The following is an 11,978-nucleotide window of genomic DNA, read 5'->3' on the forward strand; positions in this document are numbered from 1 at the left end:
TTTTAAGTTGGTGTAAACAGTAATAAAACAGTCTCTGCTCTACACTGAGGAGTTATTTATTTTCTTGCCAGTGACTCTCCTGTAGCCAAATTGGACTTTGAACTTGAGCCTGAGCCTCCACCTGCTCCACCCCGTGCATCTTCCCTTGGGGAAATATGTGAATCTGCCTCTGAGATAAAGGCGCCTGATGTGCCATCTCAGGCAAGTAACTTCAAGGATTTTGAGCTATACAGTTGAACGAGGTGGTAATGTTGGCATCTTTATGATGGATTTCCTCCCTTACATTTCAGCAAATAGTCCCTTCACTTACACATACAGAATTGTTGCAACAGAATGCTCCGATTACTCTTGGTGGCAAACTGTTTCCATGGTTGGTGTATTTAACTCTCCATGTCATTGGTTCCAGCACAGAAAAAAACAAAAGCCTAAAATCATATTCAGGAAAAATTGGTTTATTAACAGAGTGTAGGATGAAACCTATTGCCCAGTCATTCATCGGTTAAAAGCTTGCTTATCTTTATCACCTTAAAGTATACCATTTTAGCTTAGATAATTCTTGTGTTAAGGATTTCATGTGCTTTTTACTAAAATTTCTGCATGTGTTTGCCTTTGCAATCAGTTTTAAATTTTCAGACTTCTTTTTCCTCACAGGGTGAAGTAACAGCTTTTGATTTTGAAAATGGCAGAAATAGTATTGTCCCAAAACTCCAGCCTGAAATAATCTGTGAGCCTGATGCTCCCCGTTCAGACATAAAGTACACCAACACCCGAGAGCCTGAAGATAGAAGGTAAAAATGCAGGGGGTTTGCTGTTGATCTGAGTAGCGTTTCTTAAAGTTAACAAACTGGAAGATTTTTGACTGGTTTTTATTTACATAGATCACAACAAAGATTTCAGTTCAACCTGAAGGATTTCAGATGTTGCGCTGTACTGGGCAGAGGACATTTTGGAAAGGTAAATTTCAAAAGGCTGTGTCAAGTGTCAAGGCTGTATCAAAAACTAGATACAGCTCCTAAGTTAATCACTTATCTTCTGTTGTAGGTGCTGTTGGCAGAGTACAAAAACACAAACGAGATGTTTGCTATTAAAGCCTTAAAAAAAGGAGATATCGTCGCTCGTGATGAAGTAGACAGGTCAGTTTGTAAAATATAACACATGGATTCCATAAATCGTTGCTTTCTGCTTGCAACACATTTGTAAGCTCTACCAGAGAGTGGTTAAATTCAGTGAAAGAGCAAACCGAGTTGTCATCTCCTTGCTCAGCTGGCTGCCGCAGATGTGCTGTCTCTTCTGGGGCAAGGAGGGAGCAGTGTAGCCCAGGAATACTGATTCGTTTTAGTGCCCCTCTTACCATGCCTGTACTACAGCTCTGACTTAAAGCTGATCCTAGTTTTTTTTATTTAGGTTCTCTTGCAATTATTTATTCTAATTGCTTGTTCTGTAGCTCTTCCATCACATTTCAGGTGGACAGTGACTGTTTTGTTTACTGGCAGAAACACCTATGATGGTATTGCTCATCCTCTAGCATACGGTCATACTTTGTCCATCCTATTTTTCCTTAAGTCCTGTGTATGCTTCACTGTTTGAGGGGTTTTTTTTAACCTTTTTGCCCCCAAAATCAGATATTTCTTTGCTTAGAAGTGAAGTGGCAGTTTCAAGACCGTCTAGTTTTAGTGCAAGAAGGTGCTTTTACAACTGTTTAATAGTGACTGCGTTCATTCGACTTGCAGGAAGAAATATAACTGTATTAAGAATAAGCTACAGATTAACCACTTGGCTTGAAGAGAAGAAACCTGGGATTATTATGGACAGCTGCCTATAATATTGTTACTGGTTTTCCACTTTATGTATTGTGTGCAATTAAAATAAAAATTGATTGAAGCTAATGTCACATAATGGATACTTAATGGGAGTCTGAGTACTTGGATGGAAAATTGGCAGGGTACAATTTTCATGGACTGCTGAGTTTCCTCTTTCACATGTGAAAGCTTAATGTAACTTTGTGGAAATCAACTTAAAGTGTATGCAACTATTACACTCTCTTGAAACAAAAATATTCTTATCTTATCCTGAGGAATTGAGGAAAAAAAACTATAAGGTATAACTTACCAATAGCTTCTGGAAGTTGAAAAATTATGATTCAGGATTCAGCTTTAAATTTTTACTGATTTGTCTGTTTGCAGCTTGATGTGTGAAAAGCGAATATTCGAAACTGTGAATAGCGTAAGACACCCCTTCTTGGTGAACCTTTTTGCTTGTTTCCAAACCAAAGATCACGTTTGCTTTGTAATGGAATATGCTGCTGGTGGGGATCTGATGATGCACATTCATACTGATGTCTTCTCTGAACCGAGAGCAGTGTGAGTATCCATCCCTCTTTGTGGCATTAAGTGAAGGGCATTTTGTTCAGCGGATAAGAACTAAGATCTTTATCACCACATGGCTCTGCATTATGTCATTTCGGTAAATACTGTTTAAGTTTTGAAAAGGGTCAGAGATTCTAACTGATTTGTCTAGAAAAAAGACACATGCTGGTTTAATGTGCCTGAATCTACACTGAATTAAAAAAATATATACAAATATTTAATGTTTATAATACTTTTTTGAGGATTACATAAAAAGGCTAAATGGAAAGTTAAGATAGCAGACAAGGCTAAAAAAGGAAAGAAGGAGGATTTCTAATTTGGCTTCAGTGCCACGGCAGTGGACGCTACAGAAAATTTATTCTCCAGGCCAAGCAAACATACTACAGCTTGAAAGCTGCAAGTTTAAGCATTTTTGCCATCTGGCTTTAAAACTCTGACCTTGCATAAAACTAATCTGTACCCAAAAAAAACAATTGGTAATCTTCAGAGGATGGTTAATAAAAAAGATCAATAATAATGGACTTCACGTTCTGAAAAGCAAGACTAAAATCCATTGAAACTGTAACTTTTTTCAACAGATTCTATGCTGCATGTGTGGTTCTTGGACTTCAGTATTTACATGAACACAAAATAGTATATAGGTAAGTAGCCATTGACCCATTTCCAAGAGATGAATTTCGTCTCTTCTGAAGAGTGCAGAGGAAACATCAGTGATGCAATTTTGTTCTCAAATGTTCATTTAGAGATTTGAAGTTGGATAACTTATTGCTGGACACAGAAGGCTTCGTGAAAATCGCTGACTTTGGTCTTTGCAAAGAAGGTAACGGCCCTTAAATTCTCTTTCGAGGGGACTTTCATAATCTGTCTTATTCTTGGCTGTTCCTTGAGACTGTTGGACCAGCAAATGTGTATAGCACATACTTACCCTCTATCATTTGAAGGAAAAAATACATCTCTGGCTGTACAAATGTGGAGATGGGAGGAAGTTCCTCTGCAGGGAAACGTCAGGAGCATCTCAGCACAGCCCTATTTTCTTTATGTTTTTCAGTTGTGAGCATCACCTATTCTGATTCATATCTCTGCTTGTTAATAAGGCACTCTGCTGCATTTTACAAGTTAGCAGGAAAAACAGGAGGTGTTTTTCCTCATTCTAAACATGTTGACACTGTACAATGAAATCAAGTACCATTATAATCCATACCTCACTCTTACTTTTTTACAAACTCATTGTCTATTCTGTTAATCTCTGAAACAGCCCCAACTCTAAGTATATGGGAATGACATGCAGAGTATACTATAGCTAAAATAGAGAAATTTATCCCAAAAGGGAAGCCTAGATACTAGAAAGTTACTTTCAAGCATCCCACTACTGGCAGCTACCTTTCAAATAAGATATAAAATAGAAGTAGCAACTCAAATTGCAGAGTCTTTCTCAAACCCCAGTGCGGGGGAAGATCTGGACACATCCATTTCCTTCTCCAGTTTCTATAGCCTGCCCGCCATAGCTTTTCCTTTTAGGTAGCCTAAGAGGGAACGTAGTAAATCCAGTAGGCGTTCAGACATCACTGTTGTATTTAATATGTCTTTTAATAGGGCAGGTCCTGTGACTTTAGCTGCAAACAAGTTCCATAAATGACAAAAGGAAACAAGGACAAGGAAAAGCTCTTTGGTTTACTGACTACCACAATAAATAGTTTTCTCAGCTTTCTGCAGCACCTCCACTTGTAGTGTCACACCGGTCCTTGTGCTGCTGACACCCCAAACCATGCCCCTCTTGCAAACGCATGGGGGTTCTTTTGCTCAAAGTCGTCTCCCTACACTCCATGTTTTACTTCACTACATGTAGTTTTGCCACTAGAGAAGCATCCACCGTAGGGATGTTTGACTAAACTAGTGCACCACGTTTTCTTCTAGTAGCTAGTAGATATATAGCGTAAGATTGATTGTATCTTTCCAAGCAAAGATAGCTGGGTGACAAAGGCGTATCTTGAAGCTTAATTTGGCTCGTTGCGTGTAGTTTGAGGTAATAAAAACTTATACTGAAGCACACATGGAAGAAGGGTGTGGGAGTGAAGAATGGGGGAATGTTTTTTTACCTCATTGGCCTGAGCCTTCAGGGCTACGTCTGAAGTTGCTCTAGAGAGAGGCTTTTCTTGCTGGAGGAGTAGGTTGTAGAGTGGCAGAAAACACTGCTTGCTTTTCATTAACTGTAACTTTTCAGGAATGGGATTTGGAGACAGAACAAGCACGTTCTGTGGCACACCGGAATTTCTTGCTCCAGAGGTGCTGACAGAAACTTCCTATACAAGAGCTGTAGACTGGTGGGGTCTTGGTGTCCTTATCTATGAGATGCTGGTGGGTGAGGTAAGTTCTAGTAAGATACAACGGAGTCATGAAACTGCTGTATGTTAAAAAGGTTACAAAACTCAAAGATACCGGCCTGCCAACATTTAATATGCCCTACCTGGCACAGTTGTGTCAGTGCTTACATGTACAGTATGTGTAGGCATACCTAGTATTACAGTGAGCGCCTTAATGTGCTTCATCAAGAAAAAGTAGTACGAAATACTGAGCAGCTACTTACGATTACGTCATTATACCTTAAATCGAATTACAGCGATGGCACGTTAATATCAGTGTCTCTAAGCAACAACACAGCATGTCTGGTTTTGAGGAGCTCAGTTTCCAGCACAAATCTATTATCGTCAAATTTGGATGGGTGCAGCTATAGCAGTCTTCTGTTTTCAAGTGCTTTTGAGGAGAAAATAAACTCCTTAACTCCTGTAGCTCGTATGGAAGTGAGCTTTAATGCATAGAACTGGATAGTAGTGAAAGATTACGCCAAATGCAATGCTGTTTACCATTTGAGTTACACAGGCACTAAAATAGACTGCCCTAATTCCATGTAAATGAGATGGTATAAATAAATTACTACAGACTAGTTATTTACCACTGCGTATATTGCATTGCCTTCTGGTCCATTTTGTTACAGTGTCTCCCACTGAAGGCAAAAACTGGAGAAAAACTATAGATTTGCTCATCATTTTGTTCTCTCTCTCTCTTTTTTTTTTTTTTTTTTTTTTTTTTTTGAAAAAGATGATCATTCAACTTTAACTTTCTTTCAGGTAAAAAAGGACAGAAAGCTTGTAGGGTGTTGCCTGCATCTGTCAGGCCACTTCAAATCAGTTTGAAAAACCTTAAGCTGTAACGTGCTAAAGATATTACAGAAACAAATTAGCCTTGACCATGTTACTTGTGAACGGTGGCTGTCTCAAAGAAGAGATGACACATACTTACACAGGGACTGTGGAATCTTGTGCCAGAGTTCAAAGAAGGTCCCAGTTTTAGGTGTTTCTGCTTCTAAAACCACATTTTTAAAGCACACCCCTTCAGTAAGAATTATGGGATAATACCAACTTGCCTTAACTTTTCTCTCTTCCTTATGGAAAACTACCATATCTGTTCCTGGGGAAAAGGGCGACTTTATTTCAGGGTGTCTGATTCCAAACTGTCAGCTGAACAGATGTTGTTTTCAATTGTAGGTGATTTCTAAGCCTGTTTAATAGTATTTTTTAATTATTTTCACTATAGTCTCCCTTCCCTGGAGACGATGAAGAAGAGGTGTTTGACAGTATTGTAAATGATGAAGTGAGATATCCACGATTTCTGTCTACGGAAGCCATCTCTATAATGAGACGGGTAAGAGCATAATACTATTACAGCATCCCGCTCTTACCCTGTTTCCTCTCCAACATTAAGGAAATTAATTAATTTTGTGAAGAACAAAATAATTCAAGAACCTACGCTTGCTGTTTTGTTCTACAATTAGATTTCAGACTTGCTTCATTTATGCTGTGCCATGCTGCCTGTCACCTTAAATGAAAATTGTCGGTGCCATTCCACTGTAATCAGGAGCAAGTTTTTCTTTTTCAAATGTAAACACTAGAGGCTCTATTTTTCCCCTGATTGAAGTTTCCTAGTTGTACCTAACTAGAGAAGTTCAGCTCTCGTTTCCTAGCAGAACACTGCTGTATTGACCTGCTTGGTAGATTAGCATTGTCACATGAATATTTGAACTCAGAGACTTCTAAATCTCTTTGGTTTCATTCCAGCTGGGGCAGGGAACACCGTACACGTGGCATCTGCAGTCCCGTTCTTGGCAAAGAACAGCTGATTTTGTTTACAATGGTTATTGGCGCTATTCCTTAGTGTAATGCCGTCGCTTACCTCAAGAAGATGCTTGAACCTGTCTAAGTTAGAAGCTTATCGCAGTTGATGGAAAGGCAGCTCCTGGAGGTGACTCAAAGCCTTTGGAGGCAGCCTCTCCACTTAAATGTCTGACACCGAGCATCAGTCTAGCACCCAGTTCAGCAACATGCTGCAGTGCACAAGTTAAAGCATGTCACAGTACCTACTGCGACATAAATATTTAAGTAATAGCATAAATATTCTGTAGCTTAAAACGATCACTTACCTCCAGGGAGGGAGAACGTTTGCCTAGAGAAAGCAGGAAGAATATAGTTTGAAGGCAGGACCTGGGGAGGGTATTTTTACTGAGAAGATTATCATGTGGCTATCCACAGGGGACTTGTTCCACTGCCCCCAGAGCACGTGTACTGTGAACCTTGTGCTTGCAGTTTGCTAGTTGTCGCCGTGCACGCACCGTTCCCATCTGAGAAGTTCTTACCCAATGTAGCGGACATTATTTACTTTTTGACGGCTGCACCATGAATGCATCAAACCTCCCCCCCCCACCGATGCTGGGTGCCCTGCCTGGAACAGGGGCTGCTCCCAGCAGCACGATTCACAGGTGGGAGCACCTGACTGCTGGTGTTACGGAGAAATCCCTTTTATCTGGCTGGGTGCGTAAAGCAGCATTGAACCCTCTCTTGGTAAATCAACTGGCTGTGAAATAGCTGGGCATGGGAGACAGCGGCGTAGTCGCTCTTCTGAGCGAAGCAAGAAATAGTAGCTTATGTAAATCCTGTATCCTCTCCAGCAAAAAGCATGCTTTTCAGCACCTCTGTGCCCAACTGGCCCCACAAATCACTTCTGGTACCAAGACACGGTATCACAGGCCTGCAGCGAGGCGGGTTAGCCTCCTCTCTCTGCGAACAGAGCCAGGCTGCCAGTGGAATTGTGCCGACAGGTTCAGGCATCTCTAAAAGAGCACTGCGAGCTCTAGCTCTGTATGTCTGAAGTTCTGCTTTTCCCTTTCTTTGAGGCCAAGAACTTCCTGTAGGTCAGGCAGTGTGAATTTCACTGTCCACCCAACCTTGCTGCTGGCTCTTACACAGTAGCTCTGTCCTCCCTAGTCCCACCCCGCCGCCCCCCGCCAAATTTTTGCACTGAATCCTCGCATGTTTTGTCAGCTGCTACGAAGAAACCCAGAGCGGCGTCTTGGAGCTGGAGAGAAAGATGCTGAGGATGTGAAAAAGCATCACTTCTTCAGGGTGAGTACAAACTAGTATTGTTTCTAAGGACGCTGAGGAGTAGAGAGAGCAAACTGAACAGCAGTTGGTTTGTTTTACAGCTAATAGATTGGAACGCTTTACTGGCCAAGAAAGTGAAGCCGCCTTTTGTACCCACCATTAGAGGACGAGAAGATGTTAGTAATTTTGATGACGAATTTACCTCTGAAGCACCCATCCTCACTCCGCCTCGGGAACCAAGGATACTTTCAGAAGAAGAGCAGGAAATGTTCAGAGATTTTGATTACATTGCTGATTGGTGTTAACTTCGAGACACTGTGAAACCCCAGCTGACTGGCTCACAAGAATGCCTCTCTCGGAAGAATACCGACCCTTCAATTGCTCTCTGTGCCACCTGTAGCTTCTGGTTTTTTAAAAAATCACATGAAGATCCTTTTAAGTACTGTTTTAACACTCTTCTGAAGAGTGGCCTCTTTATACGTTGGGTTTTTTTTAATCTAAGCACTGGAAAACAGGTCTATGGAGTTCTTCACCTGAGTTGGTGAACCCAGGCTGTACTAAGCTTCCCACACACGGGCACAGGTGGAGCTCTGCTGTCCCTCTCACTCTTCTACAGCAGATAACATCACGTTTTAAAGTATCTGCCTTAAGTGGGAAGAGCAGACTTTGAGTTAGGTAATCACTTATCTCTACTCCGCCACGCTGAAATAGGAGGTTGGGATACTGATGACACTCGCACAGAACATGGTTCTAGCTAGAGAAGGCAAATGATTTCAGTTAAATAGTATCTTGTGCAGTCTATAAAACTACACATTTCTATGTACACCTTCATCTTGTGTTCTTAAAATAATGGTATTGAGAACAGATATGCCTTGTTTTGTAAATTTTCTATGGTATTTATTAGGGAAAAAAAATGTTAAACGCCTTGCCTTTGAGATAACAACAGTGTAAGTGCTTCCGTTACAAAGAAAAAAAAAATCCAGAAAAAAAATCCGGAAAGTTTACCAAAGCCACTTGCCAAACAGTTTTGCCTTCAAGCTTTTTAAGCACGGCTTAAAACCCTGGCTGAGGTGAAGAATGTCCCAAGGATGTTGCTCGGTCTAACCACAGCGAGCAAAGCACACGTGTTGCCCAAGCCCACCCACTTCTGTCCTCGCTTGCCTCTCCCACTCCCGGAGTGGGCAGATAAATTAACCTGTCTGTATCTAACCACCTAGATCATCCTGTATCTGCTGTAGAATATCATATCACTTTTAGAAAACATAAGGATTTTCAATGTATACATGCCCTGAACATGTATATTTGGAAGTTGTAATGTATTCTTATGTCCAGGCACGTAATTTAATTGTACTTCATGAATTTCGCACAGTGGCTGAGTGAACAACATTGAACTGAGTGATAAAAATATCTGTGTACCTATGGGCCACTGAACTCCAGAACCTAGATTGGCAGTTACTGAGAGTAAAAGCAATACGTTGTAACAGAATGTATAAATATTTTTTATAAAAACAGTGTATATTTTATAAACCCCTTAACACTAAGAGCTGTACCTCAAAAGCTGAGAAATAATTTAGACCAGACACTGTGCATACTTGTAAACCAAGACCTCTTTTTGGCATCTGGTGTTCGGTGGGCAAGTGTTAATTCTCGGACAATAAATTCCCCACGTGGGCCTCAGCTCTGGCCCCCCTCGGAGCTGACTGCAGAGGTAATCCCACAGGTTCATCCCAGCCAGGAGTGTGCTGTTCACGGGCTAAGACAGTGAGAATCAGCGCTCGAATGAATTCAAAACTTGCAATTTTATTTGTTCAAAGAAGAAAGATGAACCACGTGAGTGCGCAAGGCTAAGGTGGTTGATGAAAATCATGCTGCTGGACAGACCTGCAGGGTCAGGCAGGGGAGAGGCTTCGGGAGCAGAAAAACAAATGGTTAATAGGTCTAAATCTGGCACCTCCCCTGCAGGAGCGAGGAAGGCACCCTTACCAGCTCTACACACCACGTTTGGCAGAGTGAGTCACTGTTTCAGCATTATCTTGTTTCCAGATTCTAATAAGAAAGAAATTATGTTCCTAGATCCAGCTGAAACCAGTACTTTTGAGGTACAGTCAGCTTTTTGGTTCCCAAATATAGATATTTGAGCATCTAACCGGGTGCTTAACACTTAAAAGGTATTTCTAAGAATACTTTCCTAACTACAGCAACTTGTACAGAAATCTTTTTTTAATCTAAGTAAATCACTAAAAAAAAAAAAAAAAATTTAAAAAAATTAGAGGGCAGGGTATGTTCACCCAGTTAAGCTGAAAGAAAGCACTAATTTTATCTTCGTAGTGTTTTAAATATTTTTAGGCAGAATAAGATTTTAAACCCTAGATTGTAAATATATTTTGCTATACTTTATCTGTATGTGGCTGCTCAAGCACTTTGTAAGGAAATTAGGATATTTTAGAATGGTACACTATGCATTAAAATGAAATGTGCCTTTAACAAATGTTATTCTAAGTGTTTTGCAGTCATTAATATCACAAATTAAAGTTTTAAATAGAGTAATTTGTAAATTGTGTCCCAAACATGATTTTGCTGTTTCTTGAAGTGACTTGTCATGTTTTTTCCACAGGTAACTTCAGAAAAGAACTTGCGATCAGGAGGGGACTTACAGAAACCCAATCTCTCAGTGGTAGCTCGCTGTACTTCCATGCTTTCTTTTTAAATCACAATAAATAATTATCTGCAAGCACCATTCCTTCCTGAGGCTGAAGGAAAGCAGCCTCCTCTTGCTGGGGCGAGCAGCCCTTCTGAAGGGAGCAGAAGACCAGAATCATCATTCTCCCTTCACAGGCTTCCTTTGAGGGCCGGGGGTGACACCACCCACTCCCCCTCCCGGGTATTTCTTCATTATAGTCTCTTTCCTCCCCACCACGGTACAGGAAAGCTCTGTGAACAAACTAAAACTTACACCCAAGGCCCAGTGAGCTTGTTCTTTTAAGCAGAGATTGAAGCTTGTGTTCCCAAGTGCATTTAGGAAAGAAATCTTTATACCCTTCAGATCAAAGTAGCGTTTCATGTGAGACCACTGCCTGGAGCCACTTTGATAGCTAAGCAACCCTTCCAGAAAGGGCTGGCTCCACATGAAGAGAGTTTCAGACATCTCAGCTGCAGCTGCACTGCCCTTGCCCGTGCTGTGTGTGGGGACAGCAATCCTCCAGCGCTCCCCTCTTCTCCCAGGCAACGACACACAGGCCTCAGCAGAGAACCCAAAGCCTACAACCACCTGAACTGCGGCCGGTCTCCTTGCTGGCACTTTAGGCCCTACTCGTCATACAGCCTTTGCTACCGCTTCACTTGGGTAACCCAAGGTGGTAATTAGCGGAAAGCAGCTGCAGAGCTGCAGCAACCCACGCCCCTCCCTGTAACCCTGAGGAGCACTGGTGTGCCAGCCCCAAGGAGGGAGCACTGGTGCACCACCCTCACAGCTGCGCACAGGCGTCCCCCCGCTGCCGAGAAGCCCGCCAGCCAGCCGGCAGAGCTCATTTCTGTATGAGCAGCTTCTGTAAGAGAAGCCACATTCTTTAGCTTTGTCAAAGCAGCTTACTAAAGGGGTCAGAACTGCCTAGAACTGAATTCAGAGTCACACTGGTTTTATTTTCCTGGAATGCTTCACATTAATGGTAGTCTACTGGGACCAGTACTAACTGTTTTTTCACACTAAATGGCCCCTTCAAGCATATTCCTGGTTCTGCCTCTTTGGGCCGCAGGGTTACCACCCTCTCCCCACCAAGGGAGGCAGAGGAGCTGCTCAGGGAACTGCAGGAAGAGGCAGGGGCAAGCCAGGATCAAATGGCTCCACTCCTGAGCTTTGCACCAATGATGGATTTAAAGCTCCATCCAGACACCTTCTGCTGCAGGTAACAATTTCAACTGCAAACACTCACCCCTGATGTGTCCAGTGCTCGTGCTTAATGCCTGAAAGCATTTCAGATAAGGGCATTATGGTAAATGTAGGTTTCAGCCATTTTTAGCCTGCATGTACTAGATTTAACATACTGATCTACACCAGAAAGTACACTTGCAGTAAAAGAACTTTAACCTTTGCCCTTCCAACCTCTAACAGTCCATTAAGGGTCAGGCCCTGCCTATTAAACCATCACACCTGCCCTGGAGGCAGCAGACAGAGCAGCTCAGA

At 41.9% G+C, this 11,978-nt stretch overlaps 1 protein-coding gene across 1 annotated transcript in view; it reads left to right on the plus strand.

Annotated features, from left to right (window-relative positions):
• PKN2 (protein kinase N2) overlaps window positions 1-10,345 on the plus strand; it is a 56,563-nt gene extending 46,218 nt beyond the window's left edge. The window contains exons 12-22 of the mRNA XM_075098064.1: window positions 72-201; window positions 652-788; window positions 879-954; window positions 1,042-1,133; window positions 2,184-2,360; window positions 2,945-3,007; window positions 3,110-3,186; window positions 4,588-4,730; window positions 5,958-6,065; window positions 7,739-7,819; window positions 7,900-10,345. Of these exons, the coding sequence (XP_074954165.1) occupies window positions 72-201; window positions 652-788; window positions 879-954; window positions 1,042-1,133; window positions 2,184-2,360; window positions 2,945-3,007; window positions 3,110-3,186; window positions 4,588-4,730; window positions 5,958-6,065; window positions 7,739-7,819; window positions 7,900-8,103 (1,288 nt within the window). The 3' untranslated portion in view covers window positions 8,104-10,345. The remainder of the gene's footprint in view (window positions 1-71; window positions 202-651; window positions 789-878; window positions 955-1,041; window positions 1,134-2,183; window positions 2,361-2,944; window positions 3,008-3,109; window positions 3,187-4,587; window positions 4,731-5,957; window positions 6,066-7,738; window positions 7,820-7,899) is intronic.
• Window positions 10,346-11,978: the final 1,633 nt, after the last annotated feature.

This window comes from Phalacrocorax aristotelis, chromosome 6, assembly GCF_949628215.1.
Source record: "Phalacrocorax aristotelis chromosome 6, bGulAri2.1, whole genome shotgun sequence".
In the NCBI taxonomy this organism is placed as follows: Eukaryota; Metazoa; Chordata; class Aves; order Suliformes; family Phalacrocoracidae; genus Phalacrocorax; species Phalacrocorax aristotelis.